Consider the following 27,907-nt stretch of genomic DNA (forward strand, 5'->3'; position numbering starts at 1 on the left):
TGGTGATGCAGCATCTCAGGCTGTTTACACCCACACAGGCACCCCCGTGGGTCCATACCCTCCCTGGCCAACCCTGACTGATTCCCCTCTTCCTTCCTTCCTTCCTTCCTTCCCAGTGTGACCCTTATGTGATCCTGAAACTGGGACAGACAAAGCTTGGCAGCCGGGACTCATACTACCCCAACACTCTGGATCCCATCTTTGGCATGTGAGCTGTCACCCACAGCCTTTCTAGTCCCCCAGGCCATGCTGGAGGGCAGTTCCAGCAGGCAGTCATTCCTTCAGAGCCTCCAAGGTCCCTGTAAGCAGCATCTCAGGGGCTCGATAAGTGGATGATCCACCACCGCCACCTTTTCCCAAAAGGAAGACGCTCACTCGGGCCTCCATAGCCCGGCCATCTTACTTTGAAGTTAACTTTCAGCCATGTTCAGGGAAATGAGATGCTGGGTGGACAGAGGCCTATCCTGTGCTCCGCTGCCCACATTCACTGGGAAGGAAGGAAGAGCTGGAGCAGGGACACTCAGGCTGAGATGCCAGCCCACCAGTGAGACAGAGAACATGTCCACAGCCACTTTGCAATGCCTTTTCTCTAGGATGTATGAGCTCACCTGTAACATCCCGCTGGAGAAGGACTTGGAGGTGCAGCTGTTTGACTTTGACCTCATTACTGCTGACGATGAGATTGGAAGTACGGTCATTGACCTTGAGAACCGACTTCTGTCTGGCTTTGGGGCCCGTTGTGGGCTCTCTAAATCCTACTGCAAGTGAGTGTGGACCCACTCAGCAAGCAAGCCGGGTGAAGGGAGGTGTGAGCCCACGGCTTCTGGAGACATAGCTGGGAACTGGGCTAGACCTGCCTCTCTGCCCACGCTTCCAGCTCCCTCACCTGCAGCTCAACCCAGGTGGGAAGGACCTGTTCCTTCCCATCTGTTCCTCTTGCATACTCCCACAGGTCAGGGCCCTTTAAGTGGAGGGATCAGATGACCCCAAGCTACCTTCTGTACCGATATGCCAAACAGAAAGGGCTGCCTCCACCTGTATTTGACGTTGAGGGAGATTCACTTTACTACAATGGGGAAACGTTCAAGCTGCAGAGCTTTGGTGAGCCCAGCACACTTCCAGACAGCACAGGTGTAGCCTCAGGGAAACAGTAAGGACCTGGGCAGAGGGAAAGAGGAGGGCAGGTGAGGAGATTTTGCCCTTGGGTAGCGTCTTTCCAATTTTCCCCTTTCTTTTCATAGAAGGAGACTGTAGCCAAGCATTCTGGCAGGGCTGGGAAAGGTGCTCAGATGGGAATGCTAATGACTTCATGATCCTGTTTCAAATCCAGAGTCCGTACCCCCTACCTACAAGCATTTGGGGCCTAAGAAGGAGCGCCTGGCACTGTACATCCTGAACACCCAGGGACTGGTTCCTGAGCATGTAGAGACTCGCACACTGCACAGTAACAGCCAGCCAGGTATTGACCAGGTATGTGACTGGAAAGGCTGTTCCTGCCTCCTATGAACTGGACTGGACCAGGAGATGTGGGTATCCATCCACCCAGAACACAGTCCACAGTGAGAGGCGAGGGCAGGCAAACGGCATACACAGACAGGAGGCAAGTATGTTTTGCATGTGAGTAGGAAAGATGCTCCAGTGGCAAGAACTTCACACCTGGATGGGCCTCACAACAGTTGTAGGAAGCTCTCGGCTGTCCTAGAAAACCAACAGTGCCACTGTTTTGCTCTCCTGGGTGTAGTAAGGTGGTATCATAGATCAGAGGGCACAGATACACAAACCACAGTTCCGGCCACTTAACTGCAGGCTCTCTTTTCTATGGCAAGGAACCTGGGGACACAGAGCCTCCCCTCAAGAGCATCTTAATTATCCCTCACTGTCCAACTATCAAGATGGCTTCATCTTCTATAAATTTTTCATATTAATGAAGTCTTTTGCTGAGAAAAATTTAAAATAACCATCCTTGTTAAACTGACGTTCTCAAACGGGTCAACTTTGAAAAGTCAAAGTAGGTCAGGTGGTTTGACAGGCAGAACATATTTATTTACCTGTTTCCCAAGGCTGGGGGTGCCACTGTCTTAGTTAGGGTTTTACTGCTGTGAGCAGAAACCATGACCAAGGCAAGTCTTATAAAAAACAACATTTAATTGGGGCTGGCTTACAGGTTCAGAGGTTCAGTCCATTATCATCCAGGTGGGAGCAGGGCAGCATCCAGGCAGGCATGGTGCAGGAGGAGCTGAGAGTTCTACATCTTCATCTGAAGGCTGCTAGTGGAAGACTGACTTCTAGGCAGCTAGGAAGAGGGTCTTAAAGCCCACTCCCACAGTGACACACCTACTCCAACAAGGCCACACCTCCTAATAGTGCCATTCTCTGGGCCGGGCATTTACAAACCATCACAGCCACCCTTTCCCTTCCTCCTTTTACTATTTCCACCACTAATTCTCATATTGTCTGTCTGTCTGTCTGTCTGTCTCTCAACTACTTTGTGGCTGCCTTAATATCCTTAGGCTGTGGAAGGTACTTAGGAAGTACCTTCCTATCTAGTTTTCTCTTACTTAGGGCTTCCATGCTGTGAGTACAAGAGGCCCAGCCCCAGCATGGATCCTACCAACAGGCCGTCTAGCACAACCTCCTCACCCAGCCATAAGGGAGAGCTCAATGCCCACTTGGACTCTCCAAGCCAGATCTTTCACCCCTACTCACTTGCCTTCCCAGGCAAAAGTTAAAGGAGCTGGCAGGTGGTCACTGTCACCTCCCAGGAGGTGACATTGGTCACATGTCACCTCTAAGCCCTGCCCCTAGGTGGTAGTCCAACCTATGTGTCACATCCTCATGCCATCCAAGTCCAAAGAGACCAGCAAGTCCCAACCAGCAAATCCATTCTGACTCTAGGGAAAAATACAAATGTGGGTGGATATCTTCCCCAAGATGTTGGGACCTCCTGGGCCGCAAGTCAACATCAGCCCCAGGAAGCCTAAACGGTGAGTACACTAAAGCTCAGCTTCTGAGCGTGGAGCTCCAGCTCAGCCCCCGGGGTGCAGGGTGCTGCTGCCCACAAGCCCAGGGAGTAGAAACTCTCAATTGAGATTAGAACTAGCTTTACTGCCCAAGTCCAGGCTCTGTGGGCAGGCAAGGCTGTTTGTGGCTGTGGGGTGGGTTCTCACCCTAGCCTCAGAGCACAGTGGCTGCAGGTACCAACTGCGCTGTATCATCTGGAGCACAGCTGAAGTGGACCTGGTCCGAGAGACCTTCAGTAGAGAGAAAATGAGCGATATCTATGTGAAAGGGTAAGGCAGGCAGGGGAGGAGGGCTCCAGAGGGCCGCCTAGCTCCCTGGTTCTGTTACCCTGCTAGAGCCTCCTAGTCCTAAGGGGAACACCTCCATCACCACTTGTGTCTGTCTGGGGGATGAGGACCACACACAGGAACCCAAGGTAAAAGGACTCTGTCCCCAGGTGGCTCTTTGGGCTAGAGGAGGATACTCAGAAGACAGATGTCCACTACCACTCCTTGACTGGGGAGGCCACCTTCAACTGGAGGTTCATCTTTACCATGGACTATCTGACAACGGAGCGTGCATGCATCCAAAGTCAAAAGGTAAGGAAGGGGATGGGGAGGAGAAAGAGGGAAAGAGGCCTAGGCTCCAAGAGGTTACCCGCTCCTTTCAGAGACCTGCAAGCTGTTACAGGATGTTAGGTCCTGTCCTCAGGCAGAACTCTTCTTCCTTGATAGTCTGTCACTAGAGGACAAGTAGGTATCTGAGAAAAATGTCCAAGAAGCAGGCCACTAACAGCCTTCTGCTATCCTCCAGGACTACATATGGAGCCTGGATCCCACATCAACGAAGTTTCCAGCCCGGCTCATGATCCAGATATGGGACAATGACTTCTTTTCCCCAGATGACTTCTTAGGTGAGGTCCTGATGTAGGGTTTGTGACATGGGATGAGGAACTCCTTTTGCTGACAACAGCCTTTCTCTGGCCTCAGGGGTCTTGGAGCTGGATTTAGCAGACATGCCCCTTCCGGCTCAGAACATCAAGCAATGTTCCCTCAAGATGATGGAGACTGACTCCAAATGGCCTTTCACCCCACAGAAACATATCTCTCTCTTTAAGAAGACCAATGTAACTGGATGGTGGCCTTGTCAGGTCCTAGATGGTGACAAGTGGCGTTTGTCGGTAGGGGCTGGGGAATGTGTTTAGTGAATAGGACCCTCTCTAGCAAACTTCTGGGGGGCTGCAGCCAAACCTCTTTTCCTTTGTGGCGGTAGGGAAGTGGTCCTGAAACGACCTTGCCCTCTTCTGACACAGCAGCCCCTGCTCTGTCCTTCGGTATTCCTAGGGTAAAGTCAAGATGACTCTTGAGATGCTATCAGAGAGAGAAGCTCTAATCAGGCCAGCCGGGCGAGGCCAGTCCGAACCCAACCAGTTCCCTATGCTTCATCCTCCTGAGTAAGGGCCCTGGAGGGTGGTGGTGCAAGCCCAGCTTTTTCCTACTTGGTACAGGGAGGTGGCTGGTGGGCCTGTGTGGAGAGGGACAGCTACTTCCTCCTACCTGGTTAAGTTGGTATCAGAAAATAAGACCTGAGGTTGAGTGTAAGGGACTTCCAACCTGTCAAAAAAAAGGGAAGCCCTTTGCTCTGGATCACTTAACCTGAAGATTGCTCTTGCTCTCTGTCCCTGTCACGGGCAGGCGAAATGATTCCCTTTTACTGTGGTACCAGTCACCTATTAAACACTTCTGCTATGCTGTCTGCAAACGCTACCGCTCCAAAATCATATGCTTAGTGGTGACACTGGTTATAGGGTTTATACTGCTCAACTTCGTCTATTCTGCTCCGGTGAGTGCTGACCCATGGGGAAAAGACAATGGCACTGGCACCTCTTGCATTATCTCTCGGAGCACGTTTAAGTTGCTACTTTAGACTACTCTGATGTCTCTTTTCTCTAGAGCTATTTCGCTATGAACTGGATCAAACCTCAACTCCGGCTGTCTTCTCCCATTAGAATAGTCAATCTCATCGGTACGGTGAACACCAGCAATGTCAACTCTTCCATTCTCACCATGGAGGGCTCAACAGATCACTCAAGCCTTGTCTTCCCAGGGGCTCCAGCTCCATGAGGCTCCGTGATCTGGCCTTCCTTTCTCCCACCTGCCAAGTACCCTGTGCCTTGGACTTCCTGGCAGATCCTTGTTTGAGTCTTCTAGGACACGTCCAAAGGGCTGTGCACACTCTGACTCATATATGTTTAGAGATCACTTCTGACAAGAAGAGCAGAGCTGTAATTTTCTATTGAAATAAATTCATTTTTCTAACAGAGCCACCTTAGGACTTGGGGGTTGGGATGGAAGACAATATGAAAGGCTGTAAATGGCATCTCTGTGAGACTTGGGAAGCGATGCCACATTTAATCACCCTATCTAGTCCTCGGCAGGGGAAGGGTAACCGTGTGCCATACACCGAGGCCACGGCTTCTACTCAAGTGTGAGGGCACAAGAGCCGCACCAGGACAGGCACCACCTCCTCCAGTAGAGCCTTACTCAGCATGGAAAACATTTGCTTCTGCAACAACAACAACAAAACAAGAACTGGGGCAGGATGCAGGATGGGTACGTTTTGTTTTTAATTGGCTTGGGTTTTTTGTTTAGGGTTTCTCTGTATAGTTGTCTGTCCTGGAACTTGCTCCATAGACCAGGCTGGCCTTGAACTCAAGAGACCCACTGGCCTTTGCCTCTGAGTGCTGGGATTAAAGGTGTGTGCATGGGTGGCTTTCTTATACACATTTTTCAAAAGGGAAAAGACTAGTTCCCAGGCTACATGAGGACTGCAGAGCCTCTTTTCTGGTCCATTTCAAAGCATCAAGGTGCTCATGAGCAGGAGTTAAGCTAACCTGACTCACTCTCTCACTCTTCCTGTGGGCAAATCCTATCAGTCCTGGGACAGTGAGAGTCATCTCAACAGGCCACTTAGATCCTCTACCACAGGACCCACCCATTCTCCCTTTGAGATATATTCAAAGCAGACAAAACTACGATTACTTTTCAGCACTCCTAGTACTAGAGCCAACCTATATCCCAGCTTGTTCCCTGGTTCCCCTTAAGCTGGTATGCTACTGAGGGAAGGTCTAAGACTTCCTGCACCCCATCTTTTTTTCTCCTACATAAGGGCTACACAGACTCCCATGGACAGGGGGCTGAGATGAACTCTCACCTGCAGCACCCTTCCTCCTAGTCTACGGATGGATGGGGTGAGGATTTTCCCAACCATCCAGGAGGGGCAGGATGAGAGCAGACACACCTGAGGCTCAGGAAAAAGGCTGGAGCCCCCAACCAAGCCCACACTACAAGAAGGCCACTGAGCCAGAACTCATGAGTGGTTTCATTAGCTACTTTATGAAGCCTTTTCCTCGGGCTACAGAGAACTGTGCCAGGCCCTCCAGGGAGACTAGCCTGTAACCAATTTAACCACAGGGCAGATAGGTGAGCAGCATGTGGCCCTTGTGGAATAAGGCAGTGTAACAGGTGACACACAAGGGCACTCAAGCTGTGCTGCTGCTCCAGGACCACAACTTTTCCAGGCACAGAGGATGAAGGGCTTTCACTCTCAGAGATGTGTAACAGATCACCAACTGTTTCTTCTCAGTAAGAGGCCAAGCATTTGGGGGCATGGCCAAGTCCAGGGAGTAAGAAGAAAGCTGCTTATCACTTCCAACACTCAGAGCAGAATCCCAAGAATCAGGACAAACACAACACATGCGACTAAGCAGGCTCCAGCAGGTCCAGACGACTCCACACGTGGTCAAACGCAGCCAACACTGCTCTCTGAGGCACACCTGGACCTGGATGATTCCAGAGTTAACCTCACAGCATCTGTCAACTCCTCCGAGCTTCTCTTGAGTTGTAACAACTTTTAGCCAAACCATCCAAAGGCCTGAAGGTTTCCTTTGATGAGGAAAGCAGAAGACACAGCCACAGTCAGAAACAGGATCCACCCAGCAGAGAAGAGGCTGAAGCAATGAGAGGCTGCAGGAAGCCCCAGGTCCACCTAATGAGAGCAGCAAACTTCTTTCCTAGCTAAGGATGCATATAAAGAGGACAGTGAGTGGAGGGAGACAGGCGGGTGAGAAAGAAGTCTCCATCCAGATTGCCAAGGAGCTCCTGAAGTAGAAAGAGGCATGGGCAAAGCAAAGACTAGTAAGTGGGTCTCCAGATTGTACCGGTTCTGGTTTCCTATTTGGGAATTCTAAAATGCAATGGAAGGCCTACTGTGTGTAGTCCACGCTTGGGCTATCTGCCCAATTGTGTAATTTAGGCATCACAGTAGATATTTCTCCATGTCTCTGCACTCGGAAATGGAAGGACTCCAGGGAAAGGCATACCACAGCTGCTCGGCCCTGTGGTGGTATCCTGGGCCAGTGAGATGTTCCTGTGGATGACCATGAGGATGCAGGCTCCTAGCATTCAAATCTCCAGTGACAGAACAACGGGCCGACTCGCCAGGCTGTATGCTCAGACCCACACCTTATGGTAAACACCGTAGAGGGACTGATGGCAGCGGGCTCAGTAGAAGCGTTTCCGGCTCTGGTCTTGCCATTTGTTGTAGAGTATGATCCCGATGACAATGGCAAATACGGAAAACACCAAGGAGAAGAAGACAATAAGGAAGAGGGCCAGGCCACTCAGGGGCGTTGGTGGTACTGTCACTGAGGAAGTAAAACAACAGTGAGGAATATAGAGCCTACCCTACAGTGGATCAACAGGGTGTCCAGTCCCCAGTTTCTGACACCCACTTCTGAGGAACCAGATCCCCGACCTCCCCCATTCTAGGTGGCTCTATTGAAAAATGAAGCAGCCGTCCGCCTGCTGTTGCTGCTGCTTTGCCTGTAACAGGACAGATGGGGAGGTAGTGCAGGCATTCCTTGTGCCTCACAGGAGCACAGAAGGGCCTGAGAGCTGCAGGTATCTGTCACCCCAGACTCCACGACACTGCAACCTCCTCTCTAAGCACGGGCCATTTCTCAGAATCCCACACTCACTCTCTGGCAGCTTCAGATTGTCCACCGAGGGCAGGAATACATCTCGATGTAGCTTTTCTTCTTCTGGGGTCCTCACTCCAGTCAGCTCAAACAACTTGAGGGAAATGACATCATGGTTATCTAAAGGAGGGAGAACGGAGGATTACTCCATTGCCCTCAACAAGGGCTTCTGGAGTTTGCATCTTGCTTCAAGCCTCTGATACAAGCCTCTCTCTTGACTGACAGCAGTGACAGGAAGAAGACTTTTCAGGGGAGCATGGAGACTAACAGGAGAAGGGAGGTGGAACCAAGGCGTGGTAGTGGGGGCACAAATACAGTATGCTTTCTCTCCTATGCCGAATGCAGACTTAAATACACAAGACAAATGCAAAGGGAGGACAATCTGGGGGAGGGAAGAGCTGCAGGACAGCAAGGAGACGGGACAGGGACAGTGAGTATGAGCTAAGGAAATGACATATGTCAGTGCAAGTGTCATGTGATGGTGCATGCCTGAGATATCAGCACTTAATTGAAAAAGAAAGAAGCCAAGTGTGGTGGCACATGCCTGTAATTCTAGCACTTGAGCTACAGAGACAGGAAAACTGGTACAAATTCAAGGCTAACTTAAACACAGGCCAGACTCAGGCCAGCCAGGGTAATATAGCAATCTCAAAAGCAGCAGCAGCAGCAAAAACCAAACTTTCATTAAAGCTTCGTACTTTTCTCATCTAAAAGAATAAGGAATTGGATCTATTCTATGTATTTTACTGGTAACTATGCATTACTTATGTAATACTGAAAATAATTAGGGCTAGGGAGATAGATAGCTCAGTGGTTAAGAACGTTTGCTGAGGGCCAGAGTTCAGTTCCCAGCATATATCACATGACTCAGAAACATCTATAGCTCATGCTCCAGGGGATTTGACATCCTCTTCTGACCTATGCAGGCACCTGCACACACGTGTACATAAACATCTAAAACCTTAGAAACTGAAAGATAATTAAACCCAAGATCTTTTAATAGTGAGAGGGGATACAGCACACTGTAGCTTCCTCATGGTGGAGCATGAGCACACGTGCACATGCATACACACGCATGCACATAGCATCTGGTTAATGGGTCGTGGTCAGTCAGGCCAAGACAAAACGCACAGAAGATGCTGTGCTTCCCGACTCTATGTCTTTGTAGCTCCCTGGAATTCTGAGCTGATTTTCCCAATGTTACTAGACAGGAGATCCCGAATTCTCGTCCTCTAGTGTGTAAGTACAAGTATGTAACACACAGTTTTACAGTGCAGCACAGGTTGGCCTTGAACTGATGATCCTCCTGCTTCAACCTTCTGAGTACTGGGATTCCATGTGCTGAGTACCATATCCAGGCCTATGTCTCTCCTTGTTTGGTTGGTTTTATGAGACAGGTTCTCACTAGGTAGCACAGACTGCTGGCCTCAAACCTGTGACTTTCTAGTCTCAGTCTTGTTAATGCTGGAATTATAGGCACGAGTCCCTCTGCCCAATTTCTCTTTTTTAAAGTTTATGTTCTTGTTCAGTTGGGTTTGGGCTTTTTAAACTTTTGTTTGAGACAGGGTCTTCTTATGTAGCCCTTGTTGTTCTAGAACTCACAGATCCCCTGCCCTGTCTCCTGAGTGCTGAGACTGAATGGCCTTCAGGCCTAGGCTTGCAAAGTTTCTTGCCGCAGGCGTCGGCTAACTCTTGATGAAGCTCTGCTCCCTTCGGCGGGGACGGACTTATTTCCTTCGAGGCTAGCTGTTGCCAGAGGCCTGGATTTCTGATTTTTGTTATCAGGGCACATCCACAGCTCCTTGTTCTGCTACAGTCTTCACTTCATCTTTGTCTTGAAAATGTTTGTGCTGTTGGAACTAAGTTTAAACTACAGGACAGGATAAAAAGCAAGGGCAGGCCAGGCATAGTATCATGCATGTAATCTCAGCACGTGGGAGGCCGAGGCAGAAAGAACCTGAGGTTCAATGCTAGCCTTGGCTACACAGCAAGTTCTAGGCCAGCCTGGGCTATATAGACCCTATCACAAAACAAAGTAAAGCAAAGAAACAAATAAAACATCAAAGAAGCCGGGCGTGGTGGCACACGCCTTTAATCCCAGCACTTGGGAGGCAGAGGCAGGTGGATTTCTGAGTTCGGGGCCAGCCTGGTCTACAAAGTGAGTTCCAGGACAGCCAGGGCTACACAGAGAAACCCTGTCTCGAAAAGCCAACACCCCCCCCAAAAAAAAAATCAAAGAAGCTATGCAGAAAACTGACCTTCCCTTTCTTTCCTTCATTTCTTTTTTGAGACAGGTGTCACCCCGTAGTTCACTCTGGCCTAGTCAGCTCATCTCTCTTTTTTTCCTTCCTTTAGGCAGGTCTATATAGCCCAGGCTGTCCTGGAACTCATTATATAGACCATGCTGGCCTCAAACTCAAAGACCCTCCTGCCTTGGCTTCCACCTTTTCCTTCCTCTTGCCTTTGTCCTTCCTTCCTTTCAGAACTAACCCTAGGCAATGCTCTACAGTGTGAGGACATCAGAGCCTGGAACAGATGAGAGCAACAAGTCCTTGAATTTAAAGAAAGAAAAAGAAAGCAATTATGCTGGGTGTGGTGGTGTGCGCCTATGATCCCAGCAAGGACAAGGTTGAGGCGGCCACGTCACTAGGTCAGGTCTGGGTACAAAGCAAGACCAAGATGCAAAGAAACCAACAAACACGCCAACATTCATGACAATTAAACTATATGCTTCTATAGGTTAGAAGTTCATAGATATTTTTAAAAATTGGCTGCCCAGGCCAAAACTAAGTATGGCCTTGGCATGTGAACCAAGGAAGGTAGGAACCCCGGTGCTGATGAGATGAACTGCAGACCAGTCAAAGAAAGGCAGAGACAGTGCACTGTGCACAGGAGCAGATACTGCTGCTCAGAAGAGAGCCAGGGCAAGGCGCTCTACAGCATGCAGATGGCACAGTAGACATTTACAGTACCAAGTGCAGCTCAGGAGGAGGAGGCAGATGGTGAGCAAACTTGTCCGCAAGCTTCATTCAAATGTCTGAACAAAGAGGGAGAGAGACTGGGGTTGGTTAGGAGGGGATGGTGGGGCACAGCAGTAAGTACGGGCAAAAGGCACAGGCCAGAAGAGCTGCCCAGACAAGGCACACACACTCAATGCTTAGGTAGCTCCTGGCTACAACTGTCCCAAAGGAGCCTGGATTGAAACTTTTACAGATCTAGACAAGAATGTGCAGCATTCTGAAACCATCTGAGTGGCTTCCCATAGCTCTCTAGCTGTCCTTTGAGGGGGCCTCACTAAGCCTGGGGTCCTGACCAAAGGGGTCAACTGAGGCACAGAGAGAAGGAGCAGTACAGTACCAGAGAGATCCCCAGTGATGGAGGAAGTGCCGAAGTAATAGCCCCGGGGGAGCCGGACCCCGGGCATCTCAATGCAGTCCCTCCACTCATGTTTGCCATCAATATCCATCATTATCTGGAATAAGACAAAGAGTATCAGGGTCAGGCCACAGGAGCAGAGGCGGTGCAGACCACCAGCTGCTCCAAGACAGGACTCACCGTCAGATGCCTCTTGACATAGCGAATCACGAGGAAAGTGTCATAACGGATATTTCGGACAATGGCTGTGCAGCCACCCAGCTCCGTAGGCCGCCCATCCCGCTCGTGATCATAGCTGAGGGAGCCATTGTTCACCATGGCTGAGATGTAGGGGAATACCCGCTGGAACACAGGGAGGGAAAAACAGACAGGAAGGAAGACTCTCAGCCACGTCTGCACCACAGTGAGAGGAACTGAGCCCCCTGCCTCATCGTAAGCAGCCCACCCCAGCAGGACTCACATACAGATGAGCATGCACAGGGGGCATGGACTCAGGGAGCATGGGCTCCACACTGGATGTTAGGAACTCTGCAGACCCAAGGTAGACCTGAAGTGGCCCTGCAAGACACTGGGGGTCACTCCACTTCTCCCAGCAATCACTGGTACTGCACACCAAGAGTCTCCTCCTCGTGGATAGGCATCTTTCTCCCCAGCTGCCACTTAAAAAGGAAAACCATCTCCCAGGTCTCCACTTCAGCCCTATCCTCTGCCCAAGTGAAGTGTTTGGCACACAGCAGGCATTCTCAAAAATACCTGTTTTGAGTGGTCAGGGATTCCTTCCAGTCTGGATAGCTCCTTTCTGACCCTAAAATCCTGCCAGTACTTGATGCTAAATGAATCCAGAAAGCACTGCTGGGACAGGCTCTGGGGGCTTCTCTAGCCTAAATCACTGTTCCTAGTCAAGACTTCCAGCCCACCCACACGTAACGCCCCCACGGGCACCAACAGTGAGAGAGCAAGGTCCCATGTCGCCTACTTGGGTTCCCACTACTTAGTTGCTTTCTCTCCAGCGGATCTATACAAGCAAACTCCTCCTCAAAACTGGTGAGCTAGCCATTCCAGAATGATCCCAGTGCGAATCACTGCAGAGGGGCAGAGTGATGAAGGGGAGGGGAGACGAGGCATGCGCTCCTTGGACAAGCTCCACACTGTTCCAGACAGTCAACATGCAAGGTGGAAATGCAGTCAAGACCAGAGACTCGGAACTCCTGAGACAACAGACTCTAAGTGGCAAGAAATGTCAGGTGGATGGTGAGACTAAGGGACGAGCATGGCGGGTCAAGAGCCGACCAACTGATACCTGGACTCCTGGAGAATAGCGCCTCTTCTGGGCCTGAGCGGGTCCAGCGGGTTATTACAAAAACAAGACAGGACACAGAACACAGGAGACCAAGTCAGAAAGAGACAGCCTTTGGAGAGAGCTAGGACCCTGCTGTGTCGGATGAGTTAGCAACTAAAATCCTCAAACAGAAATTTAGGGTCCACAAAGGGCACCCAGCAAGCTCCTGAAGCTCTCACAGTATATGCAAAGTGCCTGCAGGTGCCGCACACCACCGCTGTGAGGCTGTCTGGCTATCAGACTCTTAAAGGAGCCTACTTCAAAGGCCTCTCTTCTCTACCCCATGGAAGGGACCTGGGGCTTTTAGCAGCTTTGTGAAACAAACCATCTTGCATTACCCAAACACAGCTGGGTTAAGTCTCCTAGACCACTGTATGTCTATAGCACAGGAGAAAAAGAGACCAAACAAAAACAAAAACAACAAAAAAGTGAACTCTTCCAAGTTTGAGAAGTCTTATACTCAGGTCTCAGGATACAGGTCTTGCCCAGAAGACAAAAACCCTACTGTACGAGACCATAAAATTAACTCTAATCCAAAGGGATCATTTGCCCTCTAATTGAGCCTCATGGACATACATCCCAAATAACTGTTGTCACTGACCTACAACATGGGGCAGGGTGAAGCTCCGTGGGAGCGCAGCAACACAAGATTAGAAAGTCATTGGGCTCCAGGCACTTCAGCTTTGCCTCAGCAAATCTCCACAGCTCTCAACTCTGAGAGGAAGCCGCATGCTCAGCTCAGCCCAGATCCTGAGGGGGGTCCCAAAGCATGCAGCCCTCTCCTTCTTAGGAAAGCCAACCAAGCTGAGTCAGGACTGTGTGAAATGCTGGGGTCCAGCTAACTGCTCTGCTGAAAAAGGAGGCGCTAGCAGACGGTGAGAGGACTGTGCTCAGGGCAGGGCCCAGGCAGTCAGAGGGAGTCCAGCACACAGTCTGATGTAAGGAGAGGCTGGTGCGAGGCAAGGCAGAACACGTCAGCCTCAGGGACCAGGGTACTGAGGTAGGGAGCCCCCAGATCTTGTGAACCCCAGCATAACGTATGTGCTATGATGGGACCCCGAGGAGCATGTAGTCCATCAGTGGATGATTAAGCCACCATAACATTACCCTTATGCAACTGCCATTGAGGACAAGGTAATTGCCAGCATGTTATTAAGTAATTCTCAGAAATGAATTCTGAGAAAGCTTGTAACTTCAGTGAACAATTAAGGAAAGGAAGGGATTAAAAAATGCCCTAAGGTGCTCTGATGACCCCAAGATTTGCTTTATTCATCACTTCTAATCACAAAATTAACTTAGAATTTTAGAATGCCTGGGACAGCAATCCTTAGGCAAGGGTACCCAACTCTTCCTAAGGCTAGTGAGACATCTCGTCACCCAGCAAAAGCCAGGGGGAGCTCAGCCCAAGTCACCCTGGAGAAGGCTGTCATCCCAACTCTTCCTAAGGCTAGTGAGACATCTAGTCACCCAGCAAAAGCCAGGGGGAGCTCAGCCCAAGTCACCCTGGAGAAGGCTGTCATCCCAACTCTTCCTAAGGCTAGTGAGACATCTAGTCACCCAGCAAAAGCCAGGGGGAGCTCAACCCAAGTCACCCTGGAGAAGGCTCTCATCTGTGTACATGATACCCCAGTCACGGAATTTCCCAGCAATCTAGAATGGGGCTCAGGGGTTCATCCTTGGTTTTGTTTTTCTGAGACATTTATGTAGCCCTGGATGTCACCAGACTCTGTGTATCCCAGGATGACTGAGTTTCTCTACTGCACTTCCCCAGTGCTGGGAAGTTTCTGCCACTGCCAGGTCCACGACATGCTAGGGGTCAAATCTAGGGTTTCCTGTGTGCTATGGAAACACTCTTAACTGAATTACGTCCCCAGCCCCAGGAAGACTGAGACATGCCATCAGAATTAAACACCAGAACCTACCACCTGTGGCTTCAGCAGCTAACACTACAGCAAGGTGGGCATTTCATTCCCAATTCAGAGTCCCCAAAATATGGAATTCCTGCCTGTGAATACTGTGTATAGCACAGGAAAAGTTTCCAAACCTTGCACCATTAGGGCCATAGTTGGGTTTTTTGTTTTGTTTTGTTTTTTGTTTTTTTGTTTTTTCGAGACAGGGTTTCTCTGTATAGCCCTGACTGTCCAGGAACTCACTTTGTAGAGCAGGCTGGCCTCGAACTCAGAAATCCTGCCTCTTCCTCCCAAGTGCTGGGATTAAAGGCATGCGCCACCACCGCCAGGCTGGAGCCATAGATTTTTAAATGACCCTCAGCAACATTCACTCATTAACAAGATACTCAGGATTCTTCCATGGACCCCTCCCACTCTTGGGACCCCTCCCACTCTTGGGCGTTTGCTCCCTTTTCTTACTAAATCAACTTCTTTCACTTAGCCTCAGAGAGAGAGAGAGAGAGAGAGAGAGAGAGATGGTGGTAAGGGAGCTGGAGTGTAGCTTAGATGGTAGGATGCTTGCCTGGCATGCACACGGCCTTGGGTCAAATGCTCAGTTCCACATAAAACTGAGCATGGCCGAGCGTGGTGGCGCATGCCTTTAATCCCAGCACTCGGGAGGCAGAGGCAGGCGGATTTCTGAGTTCGGAGCCAGCCTGGTCTACACAAAATGAGTTCCAGGACAGCCAGGACTACACAGAGAAACCCTGTCTCGAAAAAAACCAAAAAAAAAAAACCAAAAAACAAAAAAAACACAAAACAGCATGACTGCACATGCCTATAAGTCCACAGCCATCCTTGCCATCCTTGGTTACATAGTAAACTCCGGGCTAGCATCAGCTAATTGACACCTTGTCTCTCCAACCAAAAAAGATTCTCATGAACTTCTGGAGTTGTGGATTTTAAAATTCTACAGGTCCAAAGCACATAGTGTTGATGCCTAACAGACAGGAGCACAGAGGGTCTCTGGAAGCCGAGGCTGGGTCCTCATTATCCTACACTACCTGCAGCTGCATGCCTTTGCGCTGTGCGACCTCTATGTCATATCCTTATTGGGATACGTGAGTGAGGTGTAGAGTTCATGGGATTAACTATGGGAAGATGAGGAGGGTGGACCACTTGGCATCGTGACTAGCATTCAGGAGGACGTCAACAAAAGTCAATAGCTGCATTAATGAATTTTTACATTATATATTGTTCAAAGCCAAACATGCATGATTCAGGAGAATAATTTCCTTGGCTGACATAGACCAGAAAAATGTCTAGAAACATTTGGGAATTAATAGGTGCAGTCTGTTCCTTTTTAAAAAAAAATGCATTTTAAATATATTAAAATACAATGAAAAGGTCATCTTTAATACTGTAACACCAAAAGGTTAAGTATATAACTTCCTAAAATAAAACACACTTGACTACACTTAGCACCTGGGAAACGTCACTTCTCTGTTCAGAACCTTGGCCGGGAATCCCTCTGGTCCCAGCGCTCCTGAGTTCACCAACTAGCACAAGGGAGCCCCTCTTCTGGGGCAGTGCTTCCCAACCTAAGCCTGCTACAAACTGCCAAGCTGTGTGCCTAACGCTAGATGTGAAGAAAGGGGTGGGGAGAGGAGGCGCACAGCAGCTACTGCCACGCTGGCATCTACCTACGGGTGAATAGCAGCAGTCGTTAAGGGGACATGCCTTCAGTGCTCTCAGGCCTGTGAGCCAGCACCACCATCTTCCTTGCTAACTCACTTCATTTACTTATTTAGCAGGGAGAGGTCAGGGGACAGCTTGAGGGAGCCGGTTCTCTCCTTTCACCTTTTGGGTCCTGGAGATCAAACTCACTTGGTGACAGGCACCTTTAACAGTCGAGCCACCTGTGAGCCAGTGTCCTCACTTCACAGGCAAGAAATCTCGTGAGAGAGAACACTGGTATTCAGGAATGTACTTAAGGTCTGAAACCAAGTGGTTCTCTCCAGAGCCCTGACAGAATCACAGTGTGTGACCAGTCTGTCTGTCATCCTAAAGGAAGTCTCAGCAAGTATAGTGGGTACCTATGCTCCCAGGACTGCTACAGTTACAGACCAGGATACAAAGTAAGATCCTGTCTATTTTAAATAAGCCAAAGTTTAAAGCATACTTTTTTTAAAGGAAAAGTCAGGTATGTAAACAGCATACCTAAGCAGGAACTCTAAAGCACAAAGACAGACTGCAAAGTGGCTCCAAATTAAAGACTAAGAGAGGGCAGCGAGATGGCTCAATGGGGAAAGGGCCTTGCTGCCAAGCCTGACAACCAGAGTTTGAGCCCTGGGACCCAGAGGGTGGAAGGAGAAAACCAACTCTAGCAAGTTGTCCTCTGATCTCTACATGCATGCACTCCACCCCATACACAAAGTAAGTAAGAGAGAGAGAGAGAGAGAGAGAATGAGAATGAGAATGAATATATGTTCCTTGGGTTTTCTTCTGCTAAAAACACATCAAGGAGCATTAAGGATACCAACGTGGAACCTGAAGACTAGTAGCAGCGGGCTCACCATTTTTAACTCCTCTGTTTTTTGACCACTATGCTGGGAATAGTTCTTGCTGTTTTAGGAAAAACACATGTGCATTTGGGGTTAAGGAGGCAAAGTTCAACAATTACTCTTAGCTAGTTGAGAAGAAAATGCTCACGTGTGAGCAAGTGTGTGCATGCCCGGGGCATATAAAGGACACAGGCTGGGGGCAAAGTGGTACATGACTGTAATCCCAGCTCCTCAAGAGGCTGAGGCAGGAAGAATACCTAGGACCAGAAGTTTGATACCAGCCTGGGTAGTATCAGTAGGGTATATTCTAGAACTCTCTAATAGATTACCAATCTATAAATTTGAAACTTTTATCAAAATAATGATTTATCTGGATCTGACGTCCATCAGATCCCAGCTCCCAGCTTTGTAACTATGTCTTTAGACAGCTGCTATATGATGCGACCTTTTCATTTGTAGAAAGATGCCTATACAGATTTGCCTTCTTCCCTGCTCTGGATTTTCTGTAGCAACAGAACAAATGACTCCTCTGCTAGGTGCTCATAGGAGGCAGCCTCCTCTTGAGCTGTGCACATAGGCCCTCAATGCCACTGGCCCTACAACGCTCTTCAGCTAGCCCTTCGTGCAGGAACAGAAAGGACACCCGAGTATCTAAGCAGAATCCATACTCCTCAGAGCAGGCAATAATCAAAGCTGAGACACACGACTCTGTCAGCACCAAACCCCATTGGCCTCCTACAAGGTGACTCTGACCTCAGCTCTCAGTTTCTCAAAGGTTGTGGAAAAAGGGGTACTTCCAGGCCCCTAAATAATGTTTATATACTGGAACATCATCATTTAAGAAACTTAAAAAAAAAAAGTGTCACATCTAAGCGTTAAAACATGAAAACTTAAGAAGTCAAAGTTCTTTTGAAAAAGATTTCCCTAGATGGTGGTCTTACTCCTGGCTGCCTCTCCTTCCCATGTGTGAGGCTCAAACACGTCACAGACAAAAAGACAGCTCAGCCTGCCAACAGCTTTGCTCTTCCGTGTTGTCATTCCAGGAAGTCTCTTGCCACTAGACTCTGGTTTCAACTGAACAAAAACATCTGTGCTCCAAGGATGCTACCAAGTTCTCCGAAGTGTTCACCGACATCTGGGTTCACAGGAGAAAGAAATATGATCTTCAGTGGATGGGTTCCTAGGGTCAAAGGGCTATGGACTCATCTTTCAACCACATCTACATCAACAGTGACACAGAGACATCATCCATGGAACACTTGACCCACCCATAGTGGGTTCAGGTAAGTGCTAATTAAGGTGATGATTATCATAAGGTCAGAACATTTTTAACCACTCCATAACTCCATGCCCACTGGCAGTCACTTTCACCCTCCCTACTTGAGAGCCCCAGCCCTGGACAACTCTCTCTACCTTGTCTCTGTAAATCTGACCATATTTCATAGGAAAGAGCTCACAAGATAAGCAAGACTCTTGTGACCCATAGCAATACTTATTTTATCACCCAATATTCCAGCTGCTGGACACAAGGTGTTATCAACGTTTTGACTGCTATGACCATCTGTGCACAAGCCTTTTCGTAGATACTATTATTTCTCTTGGCTACACACACGCAAGGGGATTCACCGGATTAGAGTATCTCTATCTTTAGCCCGCTTTCCAACTGTATCATTTTACATCCCCACAAGAATCTGTAGCTGTCTTCAGATGCACCAGAAGAGGGCATCAGATCTCATTATGGGTGGTTGTGAGCCACCATGTGGTTGCTGGGATTTGAACTCAGGACCTTCAGAAGAGCAGTCGGTGCTCTTAACCACTGAGCCATCTCTCCAGCCCAAGTTATTACTTTTAAAAAATATTTTGAGAGCTGAGCACAGTGGTGTACGCCTTTAATCTCAGTGCTTGAGAGGCAGAGGCAGGCAGATCTCTGAGTTGGAAGCCAACATGGTCTAAAAAAGCAAGTTCCAGGACAGCCAGGGCTACGCATAGAAACCCTGTCTTGAAAAACCAAAAAAGAAAAACAGGACATTTATTTTAGGTGTCTGTGTGTTTTTCCTGCATGCATGTCTGTGCACCACATGCACACCAACAGATGTCAGAAGAGGGCATGGAGGCTGCAGAAGTAGAGCTATGGACAGTTATGAGCTACCATGTGGGTACTGGGAACTGAAACTCTACAAGAAGGCCGGGTGCTTTTAACTGCTGAGCCATCCCTCCAGCCCCAGGTTCTTCCTTTGGTGAAGACCAGTTTCCCTGTGCTTCTTTTTGTCATTTCTGCTTTTGTTACCAAATCTAAGAAGCCAAAATCGCAGAGATTCTGGAGTCAGACCTATGACCTATGTGACCAAGTAAGTTCTGCAGCCTTTCTTCTGCTCTTCAGAGTCTTACTCATAGGGCAAGGATGGTAACAGTTGCAACAAAGAGTTGCTACAAGTAAATAATAAACTTGGACCAATGCCTGCACCCTTGTGTGAGTAAGCAAAGTAAACCACACCACTGACAACATACATTTGATTTTATCTTCTGAGACAGCCCCAGTTGGTTGGGTATGGAGAAGATGACAATTTTCTACATTCTCTGGACTCAACAGAAGCTCAAAGAACTGAAATCCCACATATGAAAACACCTACCATCTCTTCTCTCAAGAAAGAAATCAATGGGCAGGAAAGCAGTGGATGGCTGGAGGTCTAGCACCACAATGGTGAGCTTCAGGACAGGGAGACCCGACAAAAGCTGCTACCTTGAACAACACAGCTTCTCTAGTCTGTTCATTCACAGGGAAAGAGGAGTAACACTGTGAATGTCTAACAGCCCAACTAACAACCACTGGGGCACATAGATTCATCGTGACTAGTGTGCCTAAGAGGGAAGAGAAGGAACAGAAACAGTGCAGCTCATGCGATGCAGAACATGACAAGGCGCTGGCCTTCCTTTCTATCTGAAGCTCTCTACTTCCTTATCCTCGCTGTCCCCTCCCAGAATGCCTTAGTACATGCTCTCCCTCATCATGGACCACTGGCTCCTTATCTTGCAAACCTCAATGTAAATGTCTTGTCCTGGAGGAAAGTTCTGCAGCCACCACTACTGCTGTCCCTTCAAGGACAGATGAGTCTACTGTATCTTCTAAAGAGCCCCAGAGTCTCCAGCAATCTCCATTCTACAGAGCACAGAGAAGGTTAGTCATCTAACCCAGGTCTCCCTTTCCAGCTCCTCTAAAATGACCTTGGGAGATTCTGACTGTTACACCTGAGTGTGGTACACCGTAGTCACTGCCACGTTTTACATGTGTTCCTGATACATCTTTGGGGGGAGTAAGTAATCTCCATCCCCACTCCCAACCCTGCCTTCTGAAGGGTATCCATGAACAGCTTGTCAGCAGTTCTCTACCGTCTCACGGCAGTGCCACAGAAGAGGATACAGTCCTGGGCCAGTATAAGCAAGTTCTGAAGAACCCTCAGAGGCACTTAATGTCTCTGCACCGTCCAGACACTAGGTTCCACCAAGATGCTTAGATCTGAGTCAGATATGGTGGCACCATTTGTAATCCCAGGACTCAGAAAGCTGAGGATAAAGATCTCAGGTAACTCCAGGCCAGCTTGGGTTACATAGCGAGACCTTATTATTATAAATAAGTGCAGCAGTCTAATCAACTTCTATTTACTTAACCCTTTCTTATAAGTGATGAAAACTGCTGCCAGAGAAGATAAAGATGCTAGAAATGGAGGGCAAGTGGCAGGAGAGAGTTCACAGTGATGGTTAAAGTCTGGACCACCCATCTTTCCTCTTGCTTTGGCCTCAATTCCAGAAGCTGCCTTATAGAAATGAATGAGAACCCTGCTGGCACTATAGGAGAGCACCTAGTGTGACTAACAGCTATTCCTTAACAACTGCTGGGATCACAGGCAGTTCCCTCCAAGTAAAGAAAGAAAAAGAGAGAGAGAGAGACAGAGAGAGAGAGACAGAGAGAGAGAGAAAGAGAGAGAGAGAGAGAGAGAGAGAGAGAGAGAGAGAGAGAAGAGAGAGAAGAGAGAGAGAGAAGAAAGAGAAGAAAGCTGCCGAGGGCACTATCTTTTGAAGTCAACAATGGGCCCTCCCTGTCTCTCCTGCTCCCTCCTGTGCTCTGCTCCTGGGGGAGGGCTGTGATCAGTGCAGCTGCCCTAAGCTCTGACACTCGCCATTACCTCGTGCTGCTTCTCCTCATTGGGATAGGTGTCTACAAACACTCCCAGCCCCACAAATTTGTCCATGTTTCCAAACACAGGCCCTAGAGAGAAAGAACAGATGATGAACAACGACATATAGCCAAGAATGGACAAAGGGAGAGATCTTTCATGGCAGAGGACAGGGTGATATTCAAATGGCCCCAGGTATTTCCGAAGATGAGCACACACACATAAAAGCACCCAACAAAGTATATGACCTACACCTTGGCCCATGAACAGCTGTAGAAGTTTGCTGCTAAAGGCAGGAAAAGAGGGAAGGCCACTGTAACCTTGTTTGTACTATAGTAACACCCTATTCCAAACTGGTTGCTAAGGCTCCCCTACCTACAGAATTCTGCTTCACAAACACTTGGTGACGATTATGCCCCCAAGAGAGAACTGAATTCCCAAGTTCTACTTCTTGTTGCAAGAGACCAGGTCAAATCAGGTTCAGCCCGCCATCCATTTGGAGCACCAGCTCCAACAGCAGCAAGAACAACAAGAGTATTCTCTCTTGGCTCGTGCATGCTGAGATCGTAAGCATGTATAAGAAGAAACTAGCACACCAGCCTCCAGTATTCAGGAGAGAGTGCATTCAGTCAGTCAGTGGCCAGGCTTCACAGGAAAACTCAGGAGGAACCAACAAGCAAGGACCCATCTGAGGATGAGCTAAGTTCAGACTGCTTAGGACTCAGACCCCATTCTACAGTAGGTTAATATTCATTCACAGGCATCAAGGGAGAGGGAAAACTAGAAGGAAGGGCCCGTCTCAAGAAGAGGGCACAGGAATAAACAGGCCTGCTACACCCATGTAGAAGCAACCCAGGATCCCTAATACCTGGCTGCATTCGGTCCTTTGTGTACCAGATTGCCAAGCCGTCTCCGTGCAGGTTCTTCTTCCCTTGGCCGTGAATCTTGAAGTGCACCTGCAGTTCCCAGTCTTTCAGGAAACATGGCTAATGTGAAGAAGACAGCAGCGTAAGACAGGAGCATGAAACCAGACATCCATAAAGCCCTCACCAGCCATCTACAGACTCGGAAAACAGCTTTGCTAACAGACTAGAAGTTAAAATGAAATATAAGACTTGGAAAGTACTTCTGTCAAAAAAACTAAACAGACAGGCTGGAGAGATGGGTCAGCAGTTAAGAGCACTGACTGCTCTTCCAGAGGTCCTGAGTTCAACTCCCAGCAACCACATGGTGGCTCACAACCATCTGTAAAGGGATCCAATGCCCTCTTCTGGTATGTCTGAAGACAGCTACAGTGTACCCATATAAATAAACAAATCTTTAAAAAACAACAACAACAAAAACCCTAAATAGACTGATTAAGGCACTCTGTAACAGAGACGGACAAACCACGTGATTATCTTCACGTCTTCCAGCAGAAACAGAGGAGAGTACACTAAAGCTGGAAGAGTCACATAAATTTGCCGTGATCCTCCATCTACCTAGAAGCGCAACTGGATAAAGAAGATTGACTTAATACTTGTTTACAACTTCAAATTATTCTTCTGAGGGCTGGAGAGATGGCTCAGCAGTTAAGAGCACTGACTGCTCTTCCAAAGGTCCTGAGTTCAAATCCCAGCAACCACATGGTGGCTCACAACCATCCTAATGAGATCTGACACCCTCTTCTAGCTGTCTGAAGACAACTACAGTGTACTTACATAAAATAAATGGACAAATAAATAAAGTTTTAAAAAAAGTTATTCTTCTAACAGACTCTAAAAAGTTGGGCTTCCAAGAAAAGTCAAAACCTCATTCACTTAAAAAAAATAAAAATAAAAAAAGCTAAGTCCCACACAGAGGTTTCCAGGGATAATTAGCAGATGTTATTGAAGAGCTCTAATTAGCTAAAGCTGGAATTCAGCCAAGCTGAGGGGCAAGCCTGAGTTCCCAAGAGAACAGATAGTAGAGTAAGTTACCGTCCCCCAAACCTTTGTGCCCATGGCTAGGAAGCATAAATGTGCCAGAGGCAGATGCTATCTCCTTCTGAGTTTTGTAATTGTGTGCCAAAACCTCATAAAAAGGGAGGCGGGGGCCAGAGTTGTGGCGCACGCCTTCAATCCCAGCACTTGGGAGGCAGAGGCAGGCGGATTTCTGAGTTTGAGGCCAGCCTGGTCTACAAAGTGAGTTCCAGGACAGCCAGGGCTATACAGAGAAACCCTGTCTTGAAAAACCAAACAGAAAGAAAGAAAGAAAGAAAGAAAGAAAGAAAGAAAGAAAGAAAGAAAGAAAGAAAGAAAGAAAGAGTGATTCGGGGAGAGGCTGGCTAAGTGTGTGACACAGTTGTAGTGTTTCCAGGAGAAACCAGGTTGAGTACAGTATTTGGTCTCGGGAGACTTCTAGTTAAAATCTGCTGTGAAGAAAGAAGGGAAGGGTTCAGCCGGGTTTGGCTGGGTTCTGCCAAAGGCTTTCCAAGTAGATTGTTCTGGGCCTTGAGCAACACAGTGCTTCATCATGTTCGGTTTTTCGTTTTTAATTTCTGGGCCATCATCCAAAAGAACTGGTGTTAGGAGTACAGAGCCACAGTGAGGGGGTGGATGCGTTCCTACTCTGCAGGGAGCCCTGGTGTCTCCAACAGTCTGCTCTATTCTGTCTTCTCTGTTGAGTTATCTCTCTGCTGTGACATTTAGCTTTCAGGACAAATAGAAAGCTGTCCTGTAGCCAGCAGGTAGTACAATAGCCCTGCAAAAAGGGCAGGACCAGAGAAGCCCACGATGAATAAGCAGGTAATTGTAGCTAATTCTTGGCCTTGGGCATCACAATGCAGTTTTGATCATGGTGATTTTTAAGAATGGCTCTGAAACTTCGCTGCAAGTTTGAAATCCCAATAGCCGAATCAGTGGGGGTGGATCACGTGTTTAATATCAGCACTAGGGAGGCAGGGGCAGGCAGAATCTCTGAGTTCAAGGCCAGCCTGGTCTCTACAGAACGAGTTCTAGGACAGCCATGGCTACACGGAGAAAGCCTGTTGCAAAAGAACCAAAAACAAAAACAAAGAACAAAGAAAGGGGAATATGATGACCAAATTGCTCCCAAGAAAGAAAGAAAGAGAAGGCAAGGAAAAGAAAAGAAGAAACCCAATAACCAAATTGTGCCCTACCCTAATTAAATCAGCATCCTGGGGTAGAACCCACACATCAGCTCTAGTGGACAGTCAAACCTGAGAGCCACTTGTTCAAACTGTGTATCTTAAAATAGGTCCTTGGTTCATTCTGTCGAGAATATAGGTGCCAAAGACTCTTATATTAAGGTATTAAGCCTTGTATAATTCAATAACCCACCAGAACCCATCGGTGAAACTGAGAGCAGGTCTGAGAACAGCCTCTATTTCCATACCCACTGTAGCAAACTTTACACAAAGTCTTTTCATGCCCACCATCTGGCCATATTCTGACAACGCAGATGGATAAGTAAGTCAAGCAGGTGTTACAGGAGATCTGCCCAGGCCTCTTCAAGCTGAACTTAGATCGGTGCGTCAACTGATTCTTACATCTTCTACCACGACCCACACGGGGCTCAGTACTACAGCCTAGGTTTCGAGGTCGGCCTGTGTAGATGGCTCCCGCCCCTCTGCTCCTTTACAACTCTTGGATAGAAACAGTTCTCTCCTATGAGACCCGCTTGGAGCATCTACAGCTAATGAGAAAAACCATGAAAGTGTAAGGAGTCCAAACACCAAGGATGCCAAAGTCATCCCTGACAGTGACCTGGCTGTGCCCGGCCAGGGCACACCTGCACGAGCCACAGTGCAGCAGCCCCAGGTGCTCCCTCCTGCCACCACACCTCCAGGAAGAAGAGGTAGCTAGAGGAGGTCCAGAGGACAAGCAAAATATCTATAATGGCTCAAAGTGACTTTCATACTAAAGCAGAAACAAACTCTAGACTGACACAGAGAGGCCACTAGGATTACGTCTGGGATAAACACACTTCTGGACGTTTTGTTATATTTACATAATTATCAAGCATCACTGCCCCACATGTTGCCCAGGCTGCGACTCAATTTCTGGGCTTAACTGATTCCTCTACCTTACCTCCTCCCCCCAAGTAATTTGAATTACAGATACATAGCACCATATCCAGAGTACAGAGGTTGAGGCAGAAGGATCTTAGGTTTGGGGGTAGCCTGGGCTAGTATCAAATTCAAGGACAACCTGGGTTACATGCTAAAGAGACAAACATACAATAACAGCAAAAAGCCAAAAGTTTTCTGTTTAACAAAGTAATTAAATAAGACTTAAGCTACTAAATCCCAAAGTGTGGTATGTCAGGTTACAGATAAAATGAATTATTTGCTCTAAGTTAGTGAGAAAATGAGTTATTTGTTCTAATAGGGCAATAGAGAAATATCTGACTCCTGTATTATGAAGTTCACCTTTATCTGTAAACTAAAGACTTTGTTTCTTTTTAATGATGTATTTATTTTTAACTTTATGTGCATTGGTGTTCTGCCTGCATGTGTGTTGTGTGAGGGAGCTGAATGTCTGAGTTATAGACAGTTGTGAACTGCCATGTGGGTACTGGGAATTGAACTCAGGTCCTCTGGAAGAGCAGACAGTGCTCTTAACTACTGAGCCATCTCTCCAGCTCTCTAAAGACTTTCACTATCTTTAGAAGATGAACACTGGGAAAAAACGATATGATGAAGTCATGTCAAAGTCACTCTGAGCATTTTTAGGACACTGAGGGTCCTAACACAGGAAGCCTCTTACCACCCGGTTCCACAAGGCACCCTGTTTACTTTGCATATCTGGAGTGAGGCGGATGTACTGCGTCATCACCATGGCGTTGCCCATCAGGTTCCATAGCGAAGAACTGCTTGTTCCCACACCTATGGGGAGGGGAGAATCAGCCCATAGTCTTTATCAATTGGTTCACAAAGCCAGATCCTACAAAGACTAGAGCCATTGTTTTTCCTTTAGTATTATTAATGAATACATGAATTAATGTTTTTCTTTTTCTTTCTGAATGGGAGTCTCAATATTCTGCCTCAGGCTCCTGGACCACAGGGACCTGACATCTCACCAAACTTCCTGCAGCTAAATTCTTCAGCTGAAGAATCCAACCGACCTCAGAGCTGTCATTTACACATGGCACAGTAACCGTAGTTGAGATCTGTATGTGTGGGTGGACTTTAGCACTATGAAAGGACAAAAATTTGTCATTTATATTAAAAGAGATATAGTCTCAAAAGCCTATGAGTTTAAACATATTCTTTTAAAATCAATCTTTCAGGCCGGGCAGTGATGGCTTTAACCCCAGCACTTGGGAGGCAGAGGCAAGTGGATTTCTGAGTTTGAGGCCAGCCTGGTCTACAGAGTGAGTTCCAGGACAGCCAAGGCTACACAGAGAAACCCTGTCTTGAAAAACCAAAATAAATAAATAAATAAATAAATAAAAATTTAAAAATAAAATAAAATCAATCTTTCAAGTGTGAAGCTGATTATCCTCAAATCCCTTAGACTAAGTATAAGTATCTCCAGGGTGAAAAACCAGACTAACCCATAGTATCAGCAGGGACCAACACTAAGGAGGTACTACAACCAACCAGTGAAATAATGACATCTTAGTAACAGAAATGACATCTTAGTAACAAAAATTCAAACTGCTTTCTGCAGTTTTTGTTTCCTGCACCCCCTATCCACAGCTCTGCGAGAAAAACAAACTTGTATTAAGCTATAACAGCATTAATTTCTCTTCTTTGTAGACACCTGTGTCAATTTTCTGACACGGAGCTGTGCTTAGAGACCTAGAAATCCCTGAAGAGAGCAATGCTAACCAGCCTCTTTCATCATCAGGGCTCGCGGCCTGGGAAGGAGCAGGTGTTCTAACCAGCAAACAGACTTTTTTTTTTTTCCCTCTCCTTTCTCAGTCCGACCGAGTTCTACCCGGGTTCTTGCTTTCTATCCAGAGCAGCCACCGCTCTATCCCGACACCGGCTCATCGCTAATGGTCCTCAACCATCCCTCATTTATCTCAGTTCTCTGTCCTCATATTTCTGTCCAACTCCAAACACCTCTTCCTTCGAGCCTGACACTAGTGACAGCTGAGAGCCCTACCTAGACCTACTAGAAACTTCTAGCGCTCGGAAAGGGGCGGGGGTGGGGGGCGGACCCTTGTCCTTCGGACCTGTGGCTCTTCAAAGGAGCGGAGATCCTCGGGGCGCCCCCTCCCACCGGGGGCTGCGTCCTCGAGCTCAGTCCCGGCTCGGTCCCCAAGCCCTCCCTGCACGACCACCTCGCCCCGGGCGCCTCACCCTGGTAGGGCTTCGACAGCGAGTGCTCCCGTTTCAAGTACTCCACCGCTTGACCCGCCCTGACATGTCGCGGCCCGGGCCCAGACCCCAACAGAAGGAGAAAGAGCAAAAGCTTGGCCCCGTCCCGAGCCCACGCGCGCCGCCGCCACCGCTGCCACCAGGAGGGTCTCGAAGCCGCCGCCATCTTTCCCACCGCCGGCCCTTCATCAAAAAGCCCGCCCCGTGGCCCAACCCATTG

At 48.1% G+C, this 27,907-nt stretch overlaps 2 protein-coding genes across 3 annotated transcripts in view; one reads left to right on the top strand and one right to left on the bottom strand.

The window, feature by feature from the left end:
* Fer1l5 (fer-1 like family member 5) overlaps positions 1–5,123 on the top strand; it is a 49,264-nt gene extending 44,141 nt beyond the window's left edge. Inside the window, exons 42-53 of the mRNA XM_021165906.3 lie at positions 117–208; positions 594–764; positions 953–1,101; positions 1,331–1,470; positions 2,896–2,984; positions 3,195–3,290; positions 3,458–3,599; positions 3,814–3,913; positions 3,990–4,180; positions 4,344–4,453; positions 4,695–4,842; positions 4,953–5,123. Of these exons, the coding sequence (XP_021021565.1) occupies positions 117–208; positions 594–764; positions 953–1,101; positions 1,331–1,470; positions 2,896–2,984; positions 3,195–3,290; positions 3,458–3,599; positions 3,814–3,913; positions 3,990–4,180; positions 4,344–4,453; positions 4,695–4,842; positions 4,953–5,123 (1,599 nt within the window). The remainder of the gene's footprint in view (positions 1–116; positions 209–593; positions 765–952; positions 1,102–1,330; positions 1,471–2,895; positions 2,985–3,194; positions 3,291–3,457; positions 3,600–3,813; positions 3,914–3,989; positions 4,181–4,343; positions 4,454–4,694; positions 4,843–4,952) is intronic.
* On the bottom strand, positions 2,800–27,907 carry Lman2l (lectin, mannose binding 2 like). 2 transcript variants are annotated; one of them, XM_029478240.2, is made up of 9 exons: positions 27,670–27,907; positions 26,126–26,244; positions 22,246–22,363; positions 21,387–21,469; positions 12,714–12,746; positions 11,594–11,755; positions 11,396–11,510; positions 8,039–8,158; positions 2,800–7,705 (listed from the first exon to the last, which is right to left on the bottom strand). In XM_029478240.2, exons 1-9 carry the CDS (start codon positions 27,851–27,853, stop codon positions 7,563–7,565), a joined length of 1,077 nt encoding a protein of 358 aa, XP_029334100.1. In that variant the 5' UTR covers positions 27,854–27,907; the 3' UTR covers positions 2,800–7,562. The 2 variants fall into 2 exon arrangements, with proteins under 2 accessions (XP_029334100.1, XP_021021035.1); XM_021165376.2 differs by lacking the exon at positions 12,714–12,746.

This window comes from Mus caroli, unplaced genomic scaffold (genome assembly GCF_978045245.1).
Source record: "Mus caroli unplaced genomic scaffold, Mus_caroli_1 scaffold_1, whole genome shotgun sequence".
NCBI lineage: Eukaryota > Metazoa > Chordata > Mammalia > Rodentia > Muridae > Mus > Mus caroli.